Below are 19,978 nucleotides of genomic sequence, written 5' to 3'. Positions count from 1 at the left end.
TACCCTCGATTCTCGGGTACCTGCGTTTCATATTGCTGAACAGGAATTTAGAGGGTGGCCTCAGCCTCCCAAGGTTGAAGAGGAGGGAACCAAGGAGAGCACCTCAAGGAACAGCGACGCACGCAAGTGTGGAGGATAAACGCGTCGTCTTGTGAGGTACTTGGCTGTGGCTTGATACCTGGCAAGTGATCTATAAAGGAGGAGGCCCTATGAAGCCTGAAGCCTCCCCAGAACCTCCTTCGTCTGGCTTGGTATCCTGGAACCAAGCCGGCGTTCAGCTTATTGCACCAGTTCACCGGGATTCTCGGGAATTTTTTTGGGCCCAATCAAACCCTCCAACGTGTGAATATTGCGTACCATTAGTTTCGGCACCCAAGTCCCACTACCATTCACATTTGCCAAGAACAAACTCGACAGTCTAACTATACGTCTCGCGATCTGGTTGCCTAATTCAACAGACTTTATTAACCTTGGATATTTCACGCCTGGTGTCAATTCAGCCAGCACTCAACATGGATGACCAACCCACACAGCCGTTGACACAACAGGTCCTCGATCCTCGAAGGCTTGGCAGAAATAATTCTGGCTTAAGCGAGTCAGATATTTCGGATGTCCTATGTATACTCCATCCCGCTTCGCTAGCAGCGTATCGTATCGTCTCCGATACCGCGATATACAAGCCCCAGCATATATTGCAGAATGAAAGTCTCATTTCTTATAATGAATACGGAGCGAACATTGATGAGCAAGAAACCATAATATTGGACGGAGGGGGAATGAGCGCCGCGGGGAACGATCTAGCTTTGCGCATGTCTTCTAACACTGTGAACCCACATTTGGGCTTCTCCTTCGGACGGAATGCCCAAATGTGCGACATTATGATTCTTAGGGACTCGGCAAAACGTTTTAGCAACGTCCACTGCAGAATCTATGTCAATCACAATGGGGTACTTATGCTAGAGGATGTGTCGACAAACGGAACCCTGGTCGACGATGTTTTTCTCAAGGGCAAAGAGAGTAACTACCCATCGACGCGGATGATCAATCCTGGATCCATTATCCAAATTTTATCTTCCGTAGAGGACGAAAAAATCAAATTTATTGTGCGGTTTCCTTCACGAGAAGGACATGAACACGAATATCAGCGCAAGTTCACAAATTACGTGGCTCGCTGCGCTATAGCCAATGACCGAGGGCGAGGGCGGGGTCGTCAAGGAACCAATCTTAAGATTGCTGGAGCACCTGGTAACCTGATTGAGGGACGTGGCACGGCTTCTGTTCTCCCAAATGCATATAGTAATTCACATGGCATGCAATGGAATGGAGGGAATAAGTACAATGTCGTAGGTAAGTAAAAATAAGTACCCTAGAGGGCTCTCGACCATATTCTAATAACATCATAGGCATGCTCGGAAAAGGTGCATTTGCTACCGTATACCAACTTGCTACTGCATTAGACGGTGAGCCACTAGCGGCTAAGGAACTCGAAAAGAGGCGATTCATGAAGAATGGACAACTTGACCAACGTCTCGACAACGAAATGCGAATCATGAAAGAACTCCGTCATCCGAATATTGTACAGTACATCGATTATCAGGATGTTGGGCGTCACCTGTACATCATTATGGAATACGTTCCATGCGGAGATCTACAAGGGTATCTATCTACTAAGGGCAACCTACCAGAACACTCTGCCAAACTCATGGCTCGCCAAATCCTTAGTTCCTTGGCCTATCTGCACAAGAAGAAGATCACTCATCGCGACATCAAGCCGGACAACATTTTGATTGCTTGCGAAGATCCATTTACCGTCAAACTTTCCGATTTTGGCCTCTCAAAAGTGGTAAAAAACAACGAGACTTTCCTAAAGACATTCTGCGGAACCCTGTTATATTGCGCTCCTGAGGTCTTCCCTCACTACGATGCCCATGTTGCCGCGCAAGGAACAAAACGCAGACGAGGTACAGCTCAAAAGTCAACATTTCATTCATACAGTCAGTCTGTTGACGTATGGTCTTTTGCTGCCGTTTTGTGGTTTGCCCTTTGTGGCAGCCCACCTTTTGAGGGCGTTAGTGATCCAACGGGCAAGGGCATGTTCAACAAAATCATGGAGACAAGTCTGGACGTCACACCATTAAAAAGAGTTGGTATTTCGAATGAGTGTATTGACTTGTTGCTTAAAATGCTGAATACCGATCCGACCTCACGACCTACTGAACGGCAGTGTTTAAGGCACAAATGGCTTTATGATGGTACCGAAGTGGCGGACGATGCCCCACTTAATGCTATACAAGAAGAAGAGGAAGATAACGGTGCAGAAGAGGCTGAGGAACAACTGTCGCAGCTTAGCATCCACGAGAAATCTTCTGGTTCTGATGCTCCTAGCGATGAAGAGGAAGTGGACTTTGCCACAGAAGATTTCGACTTTCTCCTTAACAAAAACCCTTCTAAACGCGTCAAAACCGATCAGCTATTTCCCCGAAATCAGCCCCGTGACAGGGACGACTTTGATTCCAGCCCTGAAGCCTCTTATCATTCTGCAGCTGGACAAGCTGGAGAAATTCCTGATGAGAGCTTCGCACTGATTCCACAGCCCGCTGGCCGTCCTCGCCTTTTCGGTGAAATAGGCCAGTCCGCCCTTCGGAGCTCCGGTGTCCTAGACGTACAGGCAAATGCCGCTCTTTCCATCTATACTTCAGACGACAAGGCCCCACACCCAGACAACCATCAGAGTGCACTTCTGCGTAATGGCGCTGAGCCAGCCAGCTCGCCTTCTGCAGATCGGATTATTGCCCAGATGGATGGCGTGCTTTCCTCACCCAGTCTTCTTGGGGCCGAATCACTGGTTCGAGAACTCAACATGACATCGCCGCAATCACCCAATTCTGCTGCTGCGACCCCGAACGAGCCATCAACACCAAAGACACCTGAGGTAGAGCAGCATTCGTCCCTTGATCTGGGCGAGACCATGTCAAGTGAACGGACGCCGAAAGCGCCAGTTTTCAATCGACAGATCAATCTTCGAAAGACCGCCTCATTCTACTACGACCCCTACGACCCTACTACTCACAATCTTGAGTATGCCTCGAAGGTCAGTGGCCACGACTTCGTTGCCGAAGCGGCAGCGTCGAAAGATGCGCTCCACGGCCTTCCTGACACAATGCATTTCTCTGCGTCAAGCTCAGAAAATGGCAGTACACATGCCAACATATCTGCAAACTCTACACCTGTCACAACTTCCATGCCCGCCGAATTCCTTCGCCCACCTCCACGACTAGGCAAGCTGACCGCAACCCCCGACTCCTTCTCACCAATCGTGCTCAAACTAGATCAGAACAACACCTCTTGGGGTCGCCTCCTGGAAAATACAATCGTGTATCCACAGGTCAACGACACCCGCATCCCAAAGAAGGCATTTACAATATGGTTCCACGCCGAAGAAGGACACGATTTTAAAGAACTTGAGGAGCAAGGCAGAGACTGGACCAAGCTTGATGGGCTGTATACTGGGATTAACACATTCACAAGAAATGGTATATATGTCAACGGCGTGCACTTGAGACAAAAAGACGACAAAGGACGAGTGTTGTACGGGAGGTTGTACAGCGGAGACGTAATTACCGTCTTTCTGGACCGCAAGGAGGGCAAGTGCCTGAAGTTCGTATGCGAGTTCTATCACGGTGCAGCGCGACAGAAGAGAGAGCCAGGAACGCGGTTTGAGGTGAAGAAAGGATCTTAGGTATCTCGCCAGCTTCGCGGGTAGAGCTTGACGCCACACGGATGGTGATATTTTTACGACTTTAATTTCATTCCCCTTGATCAAAGTCATAAAATTCGGGTTCTTCCTAGGCCATCTCCGCCATTTCTTTCCTAAGGGGCTTTATCTTAGTTCAGAGTTAGCTTGGCGTTGGTGGAGCGGGCTTGCATTTTGTCCCTCTCTCCTTAACATTTCATTATTTCCCTCATCTTACTATCGGGCTAGCGATCTCATTGGGAGGACGTTTTGGTGCTTGGTAGTAGGACTACGCAATTTGGCCGTTGCGAGAATTTGCCTGGGCGGTGACGGTTTTGGGATGCACGCCCGCGCTGTTTACGCTTTGTGGTGATGTGTCGCAACGTCTTTAACGGTGCAGTTTGCAGAGTTGCTGGTCTGTTGGGTAATGCGGAAGTGCCGTTTGGAGGATTGTGTGTATATAGATCTCATCAGGGGCTCGCTTGCTTGTGCAATGCGGAAGCCGGGAATTTAGGACTCTCATGGGCATAGAAAAATTGGAGCTGTTAAACAAGTACAATTGCGTCTACTTATAGATTGGTGTTACCAAGGTATACGCAAATCCCCCAGTTTTGATGCCAGACGCATGTTTGATTACATTAAAAGATCCTAAGGATCAAGGAGATTTTCAGTGAACAAAACCCAGTATTTTCCGGAGTGAAAGTTGACCTTGATACTAAACCTAAGTCCCCTAATTATCCTTCTCCGGTGTCTGTGAAGTTTCAAACCCCAGATCACACCAGCTGAAAATTTCCCTTTGATACGCTAGGTGCATACAGCGAATTGTTTTAAAGAAGGATTCTCAATACACTCTAGAGACCTTCACTACACAGGAATGCTCTCATCTGGTAAGAGAATCTAACTGGCAAAATTGTAATGAAGAAACGAGGCTATAATACTACAAAAATGCATATTTAGCTCGAGGCGCTAAACGCTGGGCAACACTTTCCAGAGCCAAATATCTCATATAGGAGACAGGTCACTTCTTTCTCATCGAAGGAAGCCCCGAAAGCAGGGTGCCGCATCTAACCGGCGGAGTCTTGCACATCCTGCACATCCTGCACCCTGCACGTCCAATGAGACGTACAATTACTTTCCAGAGATAATGGACGTGATGCTCTTCAGGGCTGTAAAACCATAAAATAGAACGCCATTATATAATAGGAACAGCAATGGTTCGCAGCCAAAGCCCTGGGTTGGAGTTGACACCGTCTGGTCTGGGCTCCCATTCCCTGCTTGTGACACTAAAACGCCCCTCACAGCTCTCTCCCTCCTTCCACCATGTCAACCAACCCAGCCCCAACTGTCCCATCCACCCAATCCACTGACCCAGACGGTCTAGTTCACGGCCTTACAGTCGTAGAGCTCCAAACTCTCTCTGAAAAATGTCTTGAAGCAAGAGCATCGGCTTACTGTATGCATTCCGCCCATATTCTCAATGCCTTAACGTATCTAGCCTACACCTACACAGTCTCATTCTCCTCTTATAACCACCTCAAAGGCCACGCAGCTAACATTTCCGAGAAGGCCCCTACTCCCTCTTCCGCGTCGGCTGCGCCCTGCTCCTCAAAACCCCCCCCCCAACCAGCTCGGCCATCATCACGGGCGCCAACGTCGAAAACGCCTCGTACCCGGTCGGGACGTGCGCGGAGCGGGTCGCCATGGGCGCCGCCGTGGTGCAGGGGCACCGGATGGGCAGCTTCAAGGCCGTCGCGGTCGCGACCGACATGGACGACTTCTGCAGCCCGTGCGGCATGTGCCGCCAGTTCCTGCGCGAGTTCTGCGAGCCGCACACGCCCATCTTCATGCACAATCGCTCCGGCGGCTATGAGGTCAAGACGCTGGAGCAGCTGCTGCCTATGTCGTTTGGGCCGGAGGCGCTGCCGCCGAGGGAGGCGTTGCAGGCGATGGGGGTGAAGATGCCGTAGAAGGCGTAGGGGGGCCGATTGCTGAGACTGTGGAGGTAGTGGGTTCAGTAGATATTTGTGCAGTTTGAGGTGATGGATCTAGAGTTAGATTTGCTTTTGAGGAGATCTAGACTTGTGAAATTTTTAGCAGAGTGATGCATTTAGGATTAAAGACTACAGGCTGCGTAATATCATTCTATGATACTATTTATCAGACAGTCATGCATTGTGGAGTATTTTTGGTTAATGGCTTTTCCCAGTGATGCCTTTTTCCCCCTAATTTCACCGCAGCAATCCAATTTACCGATATAGGTCCATGCTAAATCAATCAAATCGGCACGGTCAATGGATTCATAATCCTAGTTGTCCTTGTCAGTCACCATAATCTCACAGTTAGAAAGAGTGACTTACGAAGCGCCCCCATCAACCACCAAATTTGCACCCGTAATATAACTACTGAAGCCACTAGCTAAGAAACCTGCAACTCTACCAATTTCATGTGGTAGACCGGCGCGCTCAAGGCCGATGTGAGACTTCTGTGCCTATTGCGGGGAGAAGAGAAGATTAGAACATCAACCGGCATTAATGGCAGGGGAGAAAAGGGAGAGATTACAGATTCGGATTGCAACCTGGACGGTGGGAATTGGGAGTCCATGCCACGCATGTCAAACTATCATGTATTAGCTATCTTTGGCTTGTTCGGATGAAAGTGCAGCATACCCCTTTCAGGTCGGCTCCTACATCAATTTGGCCGGGAGAGATACAGTTGATGCGAACACCAGTGCCTATTGAGACTACGGTAAGCAAAATTCCGTAGTGGATTGGTCAGTACATGCGGAAAGGTGCAATACTGACCTTTCAGCACCACAACACCAGCTCTAACAACGCCCAAAGCAGCATGCGAGCTCATGGTGAAGCAGGGACCCCAGCATCCTACGGCAACTCTATCAGCTTAGTCCCTCATATGGGTCTCCGTCCCACCACGACCATTTCTCCTTCTCAGCCAATATTCACCCCCTTTGTTTGTTACCAAATAGCATTGTTATCCCAACTTACCACCGTACGTGCTTGCAACTGACCCCACCACAATGATACTCCCATACGCCTGATCCTTCGGGGCGGCATTCAGATAATTTCCTTTCGGTGTCGTCTTCGCCATAGCCGGCGGCGCATACTTGAGCGCAAAAAATGGCGCCATTGAGTTCGCCTCGAAGCACATGCNCAGATCGGCAGGTGAAGTATCAGCGATGGAGGGAGGGCCGAGCAGGCCTGAGGAGGTGACCCACACGTCGAGTCTGCAGATATCATTGGGCTCAGTTAATGTACTGTGCTGTACCCGTATCATTCAAGAGGAGAAGAGGTGGTTACCTTCCCCATGAGTTCAGCACGTCGTCGATTAAACCTAGTGTATCCTCCTCGCTGGTGATTTTATACGGGTATCCGATTATTTCCGTATTGGGATGTGCCTTATTGACCTCGTCGGCTAGCTGGGCGTAGGGCTCATTCGGAGTGGATGAGCAGGCGTAGATGCAGGCGGCGCCGTGAGCTATACAGATGTAGTGATATGGTTAGCTGGACAGTCAACCTCGAATTGAACGTATCATAAGAAATGCTTCAATTAGAATTTGAAAACGACATGGAACTACTGCAGAACTAAAAGGCATTCCAATGAAGCTCAATTGATAACCCAAAGATACACTCAGCACTTACTCGCAAGCTCTGTAACAATTGCTTTGCCTACCGGCTGAGTCGCGCCTGTGACAACGCAGACGAAGCCATACTGTACACCTCAATTGCATCAGCTCAAGCTTCGTTCAACTTTTCTTTCTCCCACTCTTTTCCAATTCCTTTTCTATCCCTCTCCTATGCCCTCCACACCCATCCCTCAACAGTAAAGCCAGAAACAAGAAAGAACTCACCAACTTCCCATCCGCCCGATACGGCGAGAAATGCTCCGAGTCCAACCTCTCTTTATCCTCAGTCCCGTTAATAGTCATAATTACACAATTTCAATATCTTTTTTCCACGCCCGAACTCTCAGCACGAAGCAGTAAATAAAAGAAAAGCAATGAAAACCGTGACACAGCTAGATGGGCCAAGCGGGACGACCACGCTGGAGGTCAGGATAGTGCACTCGCTCGATCCGCTGAACATCGAATCGAATCGGGCGCAATTGATGGCACTGGGCAAATCCACGGCGCGCGGAGATGCTGAGTAGCTGCCAAAAAAATGCACGTGTGCTCTTATCGCGAGGGGCTTATCGCTGCCTTGGCTGCAGATGGTGGGCAAGGGAGGGGTGCGGCAGGGGAAAGGGTTGGGGAAAGAAAAGTGAGTGAGGTTTGGAGTGTATACAAGAACGGGAGACGTAAAGTAGGTACAGTATGAATAACAGTTATCGTGTGTATAAAATACTTTTCCCTAAACCAGCTTGAATCATAATAACAGTAAAACTACAGCTCATCCTTATACACCTCTTCGCTGCCCCGATTGTCCTCCTCTTCGTCTCTCTTCCTCCTTCCCTCCTCTCCCTTCTGCTTCCCCTTCTTCTCACTCCCCCTATCATCATCGTCCTCCGCCTCAATAATACCCCTGAACTCCCTTCCACGCGGCGTATCCACTAAATCAAGTTTCCACCCCTTTCTACCTGCCAACTTCTGCAGATCCCGCTTCAGCTTCTCCACATCTTTCGGGTCAGCGATATTTAGCTTTTTGAGTTCTTTCTCATTCATAGTTTTCCCGTCACTGCTCGCCACGGTCCCGATGTAGACTTCTTTCCCTCCACCCACTACGACGGATTTCTCAATGACTTTGCCTTCGGACCCGACGTCGCGCTGCGCACCGACTTCGATGCCGCCGATAGTCGGGCGAGGCGGCGGGTCTTTCTTGCCCTGCGTTTCTTCGTCTGTGGCGAGCGCCATGAATTGCTCAGCTACCATCGATTTGGCGGCCTTCCAGGTGTCGATGTCGGCTTCGGCGATGACTGGCTGGCAGGAAATGGCGTGAGGCCGGTTTTCCTGGGGCGGGAGGAAGGCGACGTCGTTGCAAAGGCGAGGCGTATATATCACCATCAGGTAGGAGCAGGTCGCGACTTCCTTGATCATGCCGATGCGGTCGGCGGATTGGGGGTGGCAGTGGAACTAAGCATACCCGTCAGCATTTGCAAACTCTGTAGATCAGTGGGTTGTAGAAGGTTGTAGTGGACTCACCTGCACCTCAATCTTCCGCTCCTTGCCCGTGAGATCGCACTCAGTGCCTCCACCAAGCCTCTGCACCATATACCTAGTCGTGCCCTTAGTCTCCAGCCTCGCAACCTCCATCCCGCCCAACCCCTCATCCGGCTCCGCATCCAGCGTCTTCCTCTGCTCCGCCTCCGCCCTCTCCTCCGCCGCCCTCTTCTTCCCCTTCCCCTTCCCCTTAGCCCCCGGAAACCTGCCCAGCACGAAGCTCTTGACCGTCGTGTCCTCGACGGGCGGGTAGACGGGGACGCCGCGGCTCGGGGGCAGCTGGTGGAACTGGCGGACCTCGTCGTTGTAGCAGAAGCTGTAGCTCCACCAGCCACTGAGGAAGTAGATGCAATCGCCCTGCATGCCCTGCAGCAGCTCCCAGCCACGGTCCGTCGCGCGCATCAGCTCCTTCTCCTCCTCGTCCTTGGCCTGCGCCGCGTCCGCTGTCGTGTTCGCCTCGTTCGCCGCCACCACCGGGATGCTGCACAGGTACCGCTGCCCGTCCACCACGACGGCCTCGTATGTCTCGTCTACCTCGTCGCTGGCTTCGCCACCGCTGCCAATGTTGCCGCCGCGCGTGTTGTGACCTGCTGGGGAGAGCTCTTGCGTCTCGCGGGAGTCCGGGACCGGCGAGGGTGTTGCGCGGGAGACGGCATGGGCGAGGCGTGAGGATGCATAGTTTTCTGTTACGAAGGAGTCGGGGAAGCGGACTTCATACTGCAGACACGAGAGTGTTAGTGGTTGTTCACTACTGTGGAGAAGTGAGATGCAAGCGCACCTGAGGGAAGGCAAGCAGGTCGTCGAAGACGCTGAAGGCGTGCGGACTCGCGATGACGAGCCTGAGAAAGGCTGGGAGCGCCCAGAAGTTCTTCATTGTTATCGCATTGGGTGTGTAAGATTAGATGGTGGAGAAATGGAGTGGTGGTGTTGTGGAGAAAGGCGGAGCCTGGAGCTTGGAGACAGATGTCAGGTTCGCGAAATGGTCCGACATTGCAGGTGTCACGCAGTAGGATCAATAATCGACGCAAGCAACATCTACCACAACGAGTATTTAGCTGAAAGATATCATAAAATTCGAGATATTCAATGATATTCATTACAAATTTCAATTGCAAGACTATCTAAAAAAAAACGAACTATGACTAGCTTCAGCATATTAAACCACGAGCAAAATCTGCTCTTGAAAAGTACTCGAAGTCACTCATTATATGTAAAAAAGTGGCTTCGAATAATCCCGAGATTTTTAATGTAGCTTCAAGAGTGCCACGTAGACAAGTAGGAATTTCTAGTTCTAAGTCTCCAGCTCTAAACCGTGTCAAAAACAACCATTTGAATTAACTCCGAGGCCTTCAATCCCTCTAACCAAGTAGTGTTGAAGAGCTTATACATCTCAGACAACCTGAAGAAATTCTGGAGGGTAGATTATAAACACACGAATACTTTTACTCCCACAAAATGAGTCCCAATGCCTAAAAACCTTGCCGAAAAAGGTTATCAAGTTTTAACGCCTATCTACTCCCATATTGATACAGAAACCACACACCCTTCTCTTCCCAATTACCCCATCCACAGCCCCAACCCCCCTCTCTCAAACCAACCTCCTCACCTCCCCTCTCAATGCATAAGCACAACCGGCTTTCCCTTCTCCCATGCATCCAAGCTCTCCTTAATATTAACCCAATATCTCAACCTCACAGCCTCTCTTCCCGCACTCTCCACATCATCCCTCCGAAACGCCTCCTCCAACACCCCGACACTCCTCTCAATCCGCCCCTCATTCACGTCCCGCAGCACCCCAACCTCCTCCTCGCTCTCCGCCTCCTCAATCGCCTCCCGCGCCTCCATCACCTCCATCAGCAGCCCCGCATCCTCGACGCGCGCCGCCTCGTCCCCGCCGACGTCGATCCCCCGCAGCGAGAGCAGGTACTGCGCCCGCAGCAGCGGCGACTGCAGCGTCTTGTACGCCTCGTTGATGCGCGCGGACAGCGCCTGCGCGCGCGCCTTGTGTGCGACCGGGTGCAGGTCCGGGTGCGCGCGGGCCTGGAGCCGCAGGAACTCTCTGCGCAGCGCCGAGAGGTCGATGTGGAAGGTGCCCGCGGGGGGCGGGCCCGCGGGGAGCGAGTTCGGGAAGAAGTGGTAGTGGGTTTGCGGGTCGTCGCTGCGGCGGGAGGAGGTGCTGAAGGGGCGTTTGCGGGTGGAGGGTTCGGAGACTGGGTTGTGGGAACTAGGAGAGAGGGATGTGGTGTGAAGGAGGTAGGAGGGGTGTGGTTGGCGTGCGGTGAATGGTGCGAGGGAGGATTCGGCGGTGAGGGCGCCGCGCAGCCATGTCAGGGCTGCAGGTGAGGCGGGGCNCATGGCTGGTGGTTGGATGTCCTAATATAGTGAATATTACTGAGTTTTAAGAGTAGAACAGCAGGTAGAATGGTTGTCCGTAGGGTTAAGGGCGAGGCTGGTGGTCGAGGGTTTCTTTGAGCGAAGTCGGCTCGCGAGAGTTACAGTTGCGGCTCTTTCGACGTCATCGGTCGCCAGTAAAAACTGGTTAGTACGATACGGGTTGCACAAGGGTATGGCCGGTGCGGGTCAGCCACCTCCCTGCTAGCGCGCCCAAGTAGCGCTGGCGTGTAATAGACGTCGTATATTTATAGTAAAGATATTAATCTTATAGAGGTAACTTTAAGAGAGATTTTAAAGTAATCCTTTTATCTATCCCTAAGCCTAACGTTATAAAATAGAAGATTTCTAACTAGAGTATTTCTAAGTAGCGCATTTCACATTTCTAAGGTCGAAAGCGCATTCTATAAGAAAAAGTATATAAAGCAAGCAGGTAGGACTGGTAGTGGGTAGGGAGGTGGTGTAGCAGATAAAGCTACTGAATGCTCTGTTGCAGCAGCTTGAACACGGCCTCGTGTCCGTTCTTGTCCGCCCGCGACAGCGGCGTCTGACCATTGTAGGCCTTCGAGTCGACGTCGACCTTGCCCGTCTCGAGCAGCAGCTTGACCACGGCCTCGTGCCCGTTCCCGGCCGCCCACGACAGCGGCGTCTGACCGCACTTGTCCTTCGAGTCGACGTCGACCTTACCCGTCTCGAGCAGCAACTTAACCACGGCCTCGTGCCCGTTCCCAGCCGCCCACGACAGTAGCGTCTGACCGTACTCGTCCTTCAAGTCTACGTCGGCCTTGCCCGTCTCGAGCAGCAGCTTAACCACGGCCTCGTTCCCGTTCCCAGCCGCCCACGACAGCGGCGTCCGACCGCACTTGTCCTTCGAGTCGACCTCGACCTTGCCCGTCTCGAGCAGCAGCTTAACCACAGCCTCGTTCCCGTTCCCGGCCGCCCACGACAGCGGTGTCTGACCGTACTTGTCCTTCGAGCCGACGTCGACATTGCCCGTCCCGAGCAGCAGCTTGACCACGACCTCGTGCCCTTTCTCGGCCGCCCGCGACAGCGGCATCTTACCGGACATGTTGTCCTTCGAGTCGACGTCGACGTTCCCCGTCTCGAGCAGCAGCTTGACTACGGCCTCGTGCCCGTTCCCAGCCGCCCACGACAGCGGCGTCTGACCGTACTTGTCCTTCGAGTCGACGTCGACCCTGCCCGTCTCGAGCAGCAGCTTGACCACGGCCCCGTGCCCGTTCCTAGCCGCCCACGACATCGGCGTCTGACCGTACTTGTCCTTCGAGTCGACGTCGACCTTCCCCGTCTCGAGCAGCAGCTTGACCACGGCCTCGTTCCCGTTCCTAGCCGCCCACGATAGCGGCGTCTGACCACCGTTCTTGTCCTTCGAGTCGACGTCGACCTTGCCCGTCTCGAGCAGTAGCTTCAACACGGCCTCGTGCCCCTTCTCAGCCGCCTCCGACAGCGGCGTCCGACCACCGTAGTCCCTCGAGTCGACGTCGACCTTGCCCGTCTCGAGCAGCAGCTTGACCACGGCCTCGTTCCCGTTCCCAGCCGCCCACGACAGCGGCGCCTGACCACCGTAGGCCTTCGAGTCGACATCAACCTTGCCCGTCTCGAGCAGCAGCTTGACCACGACCTCGTGCCTGTTCCTAGCCGCCCACGACAGCGGCGTCTGACCGTACTTGTTGTCCTTCGAGTCGACATCGACCTTGCCCACCTTGAGCAGCAGCTTGACCACGCCACGGCCCCGTGCCCGTTCCTAGCCGCCCACGACAGCGGCGTCTGACCGTACTTGTTGTCCTTCGAGTTGACGTCAAACTTGCCTGTCTCAAGCAACTGCTTGACAAAGATTGCGTCTCCGATCATAGCCGCTTTCAGTAGGGCTGCTCTGCTATTGGTAATTCGGTATAACAATTTCGCCATCGCATTTACTTTTTTGCTGCGCGGAGCACCGATCTTAGTAGACACTTCACCATTAGTTTGCTGTTGATCTAGCTGCTGCAGTGACTGGCTGGCCGGCTCTGCGTTAGGATTTGAAGTTAAAGGTCGTTGTGGAGCCGGTTCTAGCATGTTAATCTGATTGATGCTAATATCCCCTGCCAAATCTTTTTCAATGATAGCCTTGTAAAGCGTGCCAACAATGAATATGCGGTGCTGTGTAAAGAGCGCAGGAGTTATGCCAACGCTCTCTAGCTCTTTACGCAGCTGCCGCCACGCTTCTTTGTCATCGGCAGAGAGCGAGCCAGTTGTTTGGGCAGATGCCACCGATCCATCTCGTTTTCCGGCCTGAAGCTCGTCTAGAAAGGTCTTAAGCATTTGTTCTATCCTTCCCTGTGATGAACTAGAAAGGGAGCTATTAGGCGGCTTGAAAAGCGCAAAGTAGGGGATTCTGATTAGCTATACCTTAGTGTATTGGTATTAAATAAATTAAGCATGCCGACATAAGACGTAATTCTTAACCTAATGTTCGCCAGATCATCTGCACGCAAGCCCATCCTTTCCCAGGTATATTGAGTCTGAGTACCAACACTATCAAAGTGTTCCTTCAGAGATTGAAGATCTCCCAAGACCCCGTAACAGTTCTGCGATATATCGCATAGCTGCGGATGACAACTGGTGTCAATGCCATGGCTTCTAGCGTTCATTTCTGTAGTTTCCAAAATGGCAAGAAGAGAGCCAAGCTCATTTTGGACCTGTTTGAAGTACTCAGATGAGGTAAAGAAGGATTCGTAGAGGGGGCGCGCAATGGGCCGGATTTCAGTGATGTTATCTACAACCGGCGAGACATTCTGTCAGCGACAAAGTCCTACGTGTCATATTTGATACATACGTATATTGATATCCCTTGCCGCATTAATGTCACCATTGAATACCGCACCCCCTTGAGAGTTTGTGTGGCCGGAGTAGATGCGCTGTGTTCGTGACGATGAAGCCATAGCTGCTTATGAACTTGTTCGGCATTAGATGGGTTTTCAATAGAAGTTGGCTCGCGCCGTTGTGCCTACGAATGGCGGTATTCCATATCAAAGGTTGGAAGACAGCCTTTTAGTTAAGATAAAGTAACGAAGGCACGCAAACTTAAGACTCGGAGAGGAGGTTGCGATAGATATCAATTTGGAAGGGCAGCGTGCTCAGCCTCACTTTGCTTCTGCCAAGATGTGCGGGGCAGCCGCCGCAGGACAGAGCGACAGGCATTGCGCATCAACGTAGCATCTTGCTCAGTTAACACCCATCAACAAACTAAAGAAAGTATGGAGGAGTTATACTCAACTGAGGGAGACTACGGGCTTCGGACACTCTCTGAGCCTGATGAGGCATACGTGGAGTACGTAACCCCCTATCATTATCACTTTGGAACGCTAACTAAGATGTCGCTTTAGTGTTGTATTCGTCCATGGGTTGACCGGCAATCGCGAAACGACCTGGACTCACAAGCAGACCAAGACTTTCTGGCCACAGACACTACTTGGGGGCGATTTGGTCAATGCTCGCATCCTGACCTTCGGCTACGATGCCGATATTATCGGCGTTCTTAAGATGGCAGGTTCGAATACTCTAAGGGACCACGGGAAGTCGCTTGCAAACGATTTGGCCCTGCGGCGGATGAAATCTTGCTCGGTCAGTGAAATGCCATAACAGAGTTAACATTAAAAGCAACAACTCAATAATCACAGAACCAGCGTCCACTTATCTTCGTCGCGCATAGCCTTGGAGGGCTTGTGGTGGAACAAGCTCTACTAATTGCCCGCGGCGCAGCGCAACAGCATCTCAAAGATATCTTGGAGTCGACAGCCGCAATCGCCTTTATGGGCACTCCACATTGCGGCTCAACCCATGCGGACTGGGCCACGCCTCTAACACGTCTTTCCAAAGCCCTCCGACGGACTAACAGCCAGATTGTACAGGTCCTCGAGCCTGGATCAGAGATACTAGCAAACTTGGGGCAAGAGTTCCATACAATGCTAGATGACCGAATTAGGAACCAGAAGCAGACGATAGAGATCTTCTGCTTCTACGAGGAGCTGCCGGTAACAGGGATTGGCAAGGTGGGTACTAGGGAAATTGATTGGACCCAAGAACTAAAGCTAATTAGTATGGTTAGATAGTACCAGATCATTCTGCAATACTCAGCGCCTATCCAAATCGCAGCATACATGGCAACCACATGGATATGACAAAATTTAGTAGTGCTAAGGACGCTGGATATGCTGCTGTCAGTGATCAGCTCTGGTTGTGGGCTGACACCCTAAAGAAGAAGACAGAAGCTCAATGTATAGAAGAGATACGGGAAAGACGTAACAAGAAGTTTGGGACGATGCAAGATGTTGGTTCGTCAGTGTATTCTGGATCTGTGAACTCTGGCGGTGGACCAGTTTTCCAAGGTAATCAAAGCGCCGGAAGAGATTTTAATGTCAATCAAGGGTTTCGCTAATATGCTTTGTCATAATGAACTTCTATTGAGAACGGTAGCTGTGTTGTGTTGTTGTCGATTTAAAACTATCAGAGTGACGTCAAGTATATTCGCCACGTCATAACCCCGGGTGGGTTGGACTCCAGCATTCTTACCACGGGCAGGTTTAAAAGTTCCGCATTAGTCTATAATTATGTGACGTAAGCTAGCGCTAGCAGGGAGGTACCGAGTCATACCCTTGTACGGCCGAGCGTGCGTTATCCCTTACCCATCGAGGTCCTCAGACGAAGTGATCTGTGCGCGAACACTACAGTTATCGATAAGGACTAGCCAATCAATCGAGCTGAATTTAATGCCCTCACTGAGGAATATAAAGCTTTTAATTATATAGTAATTTAATATATACACCTAATTTTAGGAGTTAAGTCGCTTAATATAAGGTTATTAGCACCTGTCCTTCCTATAGAACTATTTTATATTATCCCTTTACTCGTTAAGGCGCAACGCCAAGCTGGCTCGTCTACAAACACTAGTATCAGATATACAAATAAGAGCCTCTTATTAGCTAGATCCCTATCGATATCGTTACGCCAGAACCAACGGGTTAAGGGATATAGGTAATTAATTAATAGAATCTATAGATATACCTATTGTTTAAACCTAGTATTCGCGTATAGACTACTTATTTATTAGACGCTAATAGGTTAAGGGATAAAATTAAACTATTAATTACACTACTACTATTAGTATCTATAAAATATCATTTTATAGAAACGACGATTGCTAGAGACCTTATATTGTAAGAGTATATATATTAAATCCCGCCGCGCTTGCAAACAAGTTCGCAAGCACTCTCTATCTTTTTAGCCGTATGGCGACGTGGAGGCGGGACACGTTATATATATTAAGCTTATATATTAATTTACTATAAAATCAAAAGCTTTATATTTCTTAGTACGGCTATTAAATTTAGTCAATCTAATTAGTGGATTCTTATCGATAACACGAGGACTAATTTTAACGGTTTAAGGGTTAGATGCTGAAAGCTAAAGATCTATTTCTATAGCTGGTAGCACTTTCGCATTAACCTTCTTATTGCGGTTCTAGGACTTCAGCGTGCCTAGATACTCCTCCCCAAGCACCCTCTTTCTCGTCTCTATCACCTTCAACATTAGCTCTTCCGTCGCCTTAGCCTCTTTATACTTCCCCTGGATCTCTAGCACTGACCCAAGGTAGCTAACGCTAGTGAGCGTGTATGGGTGCTCTGGCCCAAGCACCTTCTCCCTTCCTTTTAGTGACCGCCGGTGCATTGCTTCCGCCTCTTTATACTTCTCCTGCCTCGACAACACCGACCCAAGGTGGCTAACGCTAGTGAGCGTGTCTGGGTGCTCTGGCCCAAGCACCTTCTCCCTTCCTTTTAGTGACCGCCGGTGCATCGCTTCCGCCTCTTTATACTTTCCCTGCCTTAATAACACCGACCCAATGTTACTAACGCTAGTGAGCGTGTCTGGGTGCTCCGGCCCAAGCACCTTCTCCCCTCCTTTTAGTGACCGCCGGTGCATTGCTTCCGCCTCTTTATACTTCCCCTGCCTTGACAATGCCGACCCAAGGCGGCTGACGCTAGTGAGCGCGTCTGGGTGCTCTGGCCTAAGTGTCTTCTCTGATCCTTCTAGTTCTCGTCTATGCATCGCCTCGGCCTCTTTATGCTTCCCCTGCCTCGACAATATCGACCCAAGGTTACTAACACTAGTGAGCGTGTCTGGGTGCTCTGGCCCAAGCACCTTCTCCCTTCCCTTTAGTGACCGCCGGTGCATTGCTTCCGCCACTTTATACTTCCCCTGCCTCGACAACACCGACCCAAGGCTACTAACGCTAGTGAGCGTGTCTGGATGCTCCAGTCCAAGCACCTCCTCGTATCCTTTTAGTGACCGCCGGTGCATCGCTTCCGCCTCTTTATACTTCCCCTGCCTCGACAATGCCGACCCAAGGCGGCTGATGCTAGTGAGCGCGTCTGGGTGCTCTGGCCCAAGTGTCTTCTCTGATCCTTCTAGGTCTCGTCTATGCATCGCCTCGGCCTCTTTATGCTTCCCCTGCCTCGACAACACCGACCCAAGGTTACTAACGCTAGTGAGCGTGTCTGGGTGCTCTGGCCCAAGCACCTTCTCCCTTCCTTTTAGTGACCGCCGGTGCATTGCTTCCGCCTCTTTATACTCCCCCTGCCTTGACAATACCGACCCAAGGTTACTAACGCTAGTGAGCGTGTCTGGATGCTCCAGCCCAAGCACCTTCTCGTATCCTTTTAGTGACCGCCGGTGCATCGCTTCCGCATCCTTATACTTCCCCTGCCTCTCTAACACCAACCCAAGGCTGCTGACGCTATTAAGCGTATCTGGGTGCTCCAGTCCTAAGGTGGCCTCCCTTGCCTGCAAAGCACCGATATCCATCTCCTTCGCTATATCATACTTTCCCATCTCCCTTGCATACCATGCAGTTTTGAAAAGAACTAACGCCCACGCCTTTACCGCCTTTGCATCCGTCGGCCGGCACCCTACCGCCGCTTGAGCGTGCGGGAACAGCGCTCGACATATTGTCCAGTTCTCGTGACGCCCCACCGGATAGCTGTCATCCATCAGCCTTACGTACTTCTCCCTCCACCCCTCTAGCTCGTCGTACAGCTCCAGCCATTTCTTTGTCGAGAACTGCACCAGTCGATGCATCTCGAATTCCTTCCCGTTAGCGCTCATCTCAACTAACGAATAGCTTGTCAATGTATGAATATCGTCTTCAAAGTCGGCTTCTCCATCCTCGTCTCGCTGATATCGATTGTGAAGAAGCGATTCCGGAATCCCCTGCCTATCGAAAAGACTCATCAGCGATAGCAGTCGAGCAGCTGTAGGCATATCTTTCCGGATATGCTCGAATGAGATCTGCCAGGTCGCGATAATGGAGTTGGATGCTCTACCGTCTCTACGACTGTCTCGAAGGCCCTTGTTAAGCAGGCGGGCTCGGTCATAGTCGCTTCTGCGAACTTCATCTAGGTATCTTGAGATAGTCATACGTGGCGCTCTCTGCTCGATGTAAGCCGCCGCCTGGGTAATGGCAAGAGGCATGTAATCAAGAGCTTGTAGCAGTTCGACCGCTTTCTCATCAGCATCGAAGCTGAGCTTCTTCTGGAGAAGAGCCAACGCATCGCCCTCGTCCAATGGCTTAACCTCAACAACATTAGCGCGGCTTCCCACCAAGTCGTAAGCCAGCTCTGCGTTCCGAGACGTAACAAGAATTGACCCATTTAGCGATTGCGGTAGGAAGTCTGATAGTGGTTCTGTTGCTTGACTTAGATTATTGGCCCCATGAGCCTGTGATATGTTATGTATAGGGAAGAAAACGCTGGAATCGTCAGCATTGTCGATAATTATCGCCCACTGCCCGTTCGACTCGTCGCATAGCCAGTTGCGAACGAGCCGGAGAACATCCGCTTTGGGGTCGTCCCACCCCTCCATCCTCGTCGTCTCAGCGATTCTCCGGTACCCCTCTTCGAATCTCGCTTGCGCGCCTGCGTGCACCCAGAACACCCACGTTGTCGGCGACTCATCCCGCACCTGGTAGGCGTACTCGATGGCAATCTGAGATTTCCTGTGCAGATGGTCAGCCGCTGTTCGCTGCGAGCATGCAATGTCTGGTGTCTACCCAACGCCTCCAAGGCCAACGAGCGCCGCACGAGATGCTGGCTTAGCGCATATCTGGTGTATCTTGTCGAGGCCGTCCCGGTGGATGAAGTGGTCGTCCCGACGGAAGGGAACGGTGGACGAGGGAGGAGGTTTTGGATGGCGGTCATATAGAACGGTGACGGGTGCTGTAGAGACAGTTAGCCAAAGCATTCCCTTGGCGAACTTTCAACATGGCATGGTGGAAGGATAGAAAGCTTACCATTGTATATGTCGCGTCCCGCGTTGTCTTTACCTTGCTGGACTATAGTCGCGGTAACAGCCTCATTTCGAAAGCTTTCGGGCCTGGCGGCTTGGGAAGGAGCCATTACATGTCGGACGAGACCTCATACGGGAGTTGGTAAATGATGTCCCTGAGCGACACTTCGGAGGTCACTGCTTACCCAAGATGCGGAGTGACAGACCAGCGCTAGGGTTCAGCCTTATCCCATCACCTGTCAGGGCACTACGTTATCGATAAGAATACGGCCCGTGCGTATAACACCCAGGAACCGTACTTAGTCTATGCTTTATGATTGGCCAAATTCTTATCGATAACGTAGGAC

The 19,978-nt window shown here is 51.2% G+C and overlaps 9 protein-coding genes across 9 annotated transcripts; 3 read left to right on the top strand and 6 right to left on the bottom strand.

The window, feature by feature from the left end:
• Nucleotides 1-159: 159 nt before the first annotated feature.
• K441DRAFT_27315 (Pkinase-domain-containing protein) lies at nt 160-3,922 on the top strand. The gene is made up of 2 exons (XM_067640893.1): nt 160-1,347; nt 1,404-3,922. Exons 1-2 carry the CDS (start codon nt 513-515, stop codon nt 3,737-3,739), a joined length of 3,171 nt encoding a protein of 1,056 aa, XP_067506496.1. The 5' UTR covers nt 160-512; the 3' UTR covers nt 3,740-3,922.
• A 1,053-nt stretch (nt 3,923-4,975) lies between these two features.
• K441DRAFT_694616 (cytidine deaminase) lies at nt 4,976-5,700 on the top strand (the record flags this gene model as incomplete). Its single annotated transcript, XM_067652736.1, has 2 exons — nt 4,976-5,186; nt 5,300-5,700. The coding sequence occupies exons 1-2, from the start codon at nt 5,054-5,056 to the stop codon at nt 5,698-5,700; spliced, it is 534 nt and encodes a 177-aa protein (XP_067506495.1). The 5' UTR covers nt 4,976-5,053.
• Nucleotides 5,701-5,706: 6 nt separating this feature from the next.
• Nucleotides 5,707-7,878, bottom strand: K441DRAFT_656334 (NAD(P)-binding protein). The gene is made up of 9 exons (XM_067647995.1): nt 7,599-7,878; nt 7,390-7,459; nt 7,048-7,225; nt 6,736-6,974; nt 6,535-6,612; nt 6,400-6,464; nt 6,293-6,349; nt 6,091-6,221; nt 5,707-6,038 (listed from the first exon to the last, which is right to left on the bottom strand). Exons 1-9 carry the CDS (start codon nt 7,674-7,676, stop codon nt 6,008-6,010), a joined length of 927 nt encoding a protein of 308 aa, XP_067506494.1. The 5' UTR covers nt 7,677-7,878; the 3' UTR covers nt 5,707-6,007.
• Nucleotides 7,879-8,129: 251 nt separating this feature from the next.
• K441DRAFT_549586 (uncharacterized protein) lies at nt 8,130-9,777 on the bottom strand (the record flags this gene model as incomplete). Its single annotated transcript, XM_067643013.1, has 3 exons — nt 8,130-8,816; nt 8,886-9,620; nt 9,682-9,777. 3 exons carry the CDS (start codon nt 9,775-9,777, stop codon nt 8,130-8,132), a joined length of 1,518 nt encoding a protein of 505 aa, XP_067506493.1.
• A 359-nt stretch (nt 9,778-10,136) lies between these two features.
• On the bottom strand, nt 10,137-11,376 carry K441DRAFT_656332 (Co-chaperone Hsc20). The gene has a single exon (XM_067647994.1). It carries the CDS (start codon nt 11,256-11,258, stop codon nt 10,518-10,520), a length of 741 nt encoding a protein of 246 aa, XP_067506492.1. The 5' UTR covers nt 11,259-11,376; the 3' UTR covers nt 10,137-10,517.
• Nucleotides 11,377-11,886: 510 nt separating this feature from the next.
• On the bottom strand, nt 11,887-12,147 carry K441DRAFT_425149 (ankyrin; the record flags this gene model as incomplete). Its single annotated transcript, XM_067641579.1, has 1 exon — nt 11,887-12,147. A coding segment is annotated over one exon (261 nt), but the record flags the coding sequence as incomplete, so codon positions are not given.
• Nucleotides 12,148-12,240: 93 nt separating this feature from the next.
• On the bottom strand, nt 12,241-12,582 carry K441DRAFT_508663 (ankyrin; the record flags this gene model as incomplete). The annotated part of the gene is made up of 1 exon (XM_067642074.1): nt 12,241-12,582. A coding segment is annotated over one exon (342 nt), but the record flags the coding sequence as incomplete, so codon positions are not given.
• Nucleotides 12,583-14,474: 1,892 nt separating this feature from the next.
• K441DRAFT_694612 (uncharacterized protein) lies at nt 14,475-15,793 on the top strand. Its single transcript, XM_067652735.1, has 4 exons — nt 14,475-14,622; nt 14,678-14,915; nt 14,972-15,343; nt 15,400-15,793. The coding sequence occupies exons 1-4, from the start codon at nt 14,549-14,551 to the stop codon at nt 15,727-15,729; spliced, it is 1,014 nt and encodes a 337-aa protein (XP_067506489.1). The 5' UTR covers nt 14,475-14,548; the 3' UTR covers nt 15,730-15,793.
• Nucleotides 15,794-16,664: 871 nt separating this feature from the next.
• Nucleotides 16,665-19,827, bottom strand: K441DRAFT_606621 (TPR domain protein). Its single transcript, XM_067645409.1, has 3 exons — nt 19,636-19,827; nt 19,396-19,561; nt 16,665-19,341 (listed from the first exon to the last, which is right to left on the bottom strand). The coding sequence occupies exons 1-3, from the start codon at nt 19,739-19,741 to the stop codon at nt 16,812-16,814; spliced, it is 2,802 nt and encodes a 933-aa protein (XP_067506488.1). The 5' UTR covers nt 19,742-19,827; the 3' UTR covers nt 16,665-16,811.
• Between the last annotated feature and the right edge of the window lie 151 nt (nt 19,828-19,978).

Source organism: Cenococcum geophilum (assembly GCF_001692895.1).
Source record: "Cenococcum geophilum 1.58 unplaced genomic scaffold K441scaffold_11, whole genome shotgun sequence".
Lineage (NCBI taxonomy): Eukaryota > Fungi > Ascomycota > Dothideomycetes > Gloniales > Gloniaceae > Cenococcum > Cenococcum geophilum.
This window is presented reverse-complemented; position numbering and strand designations above follow the sequence as displayed.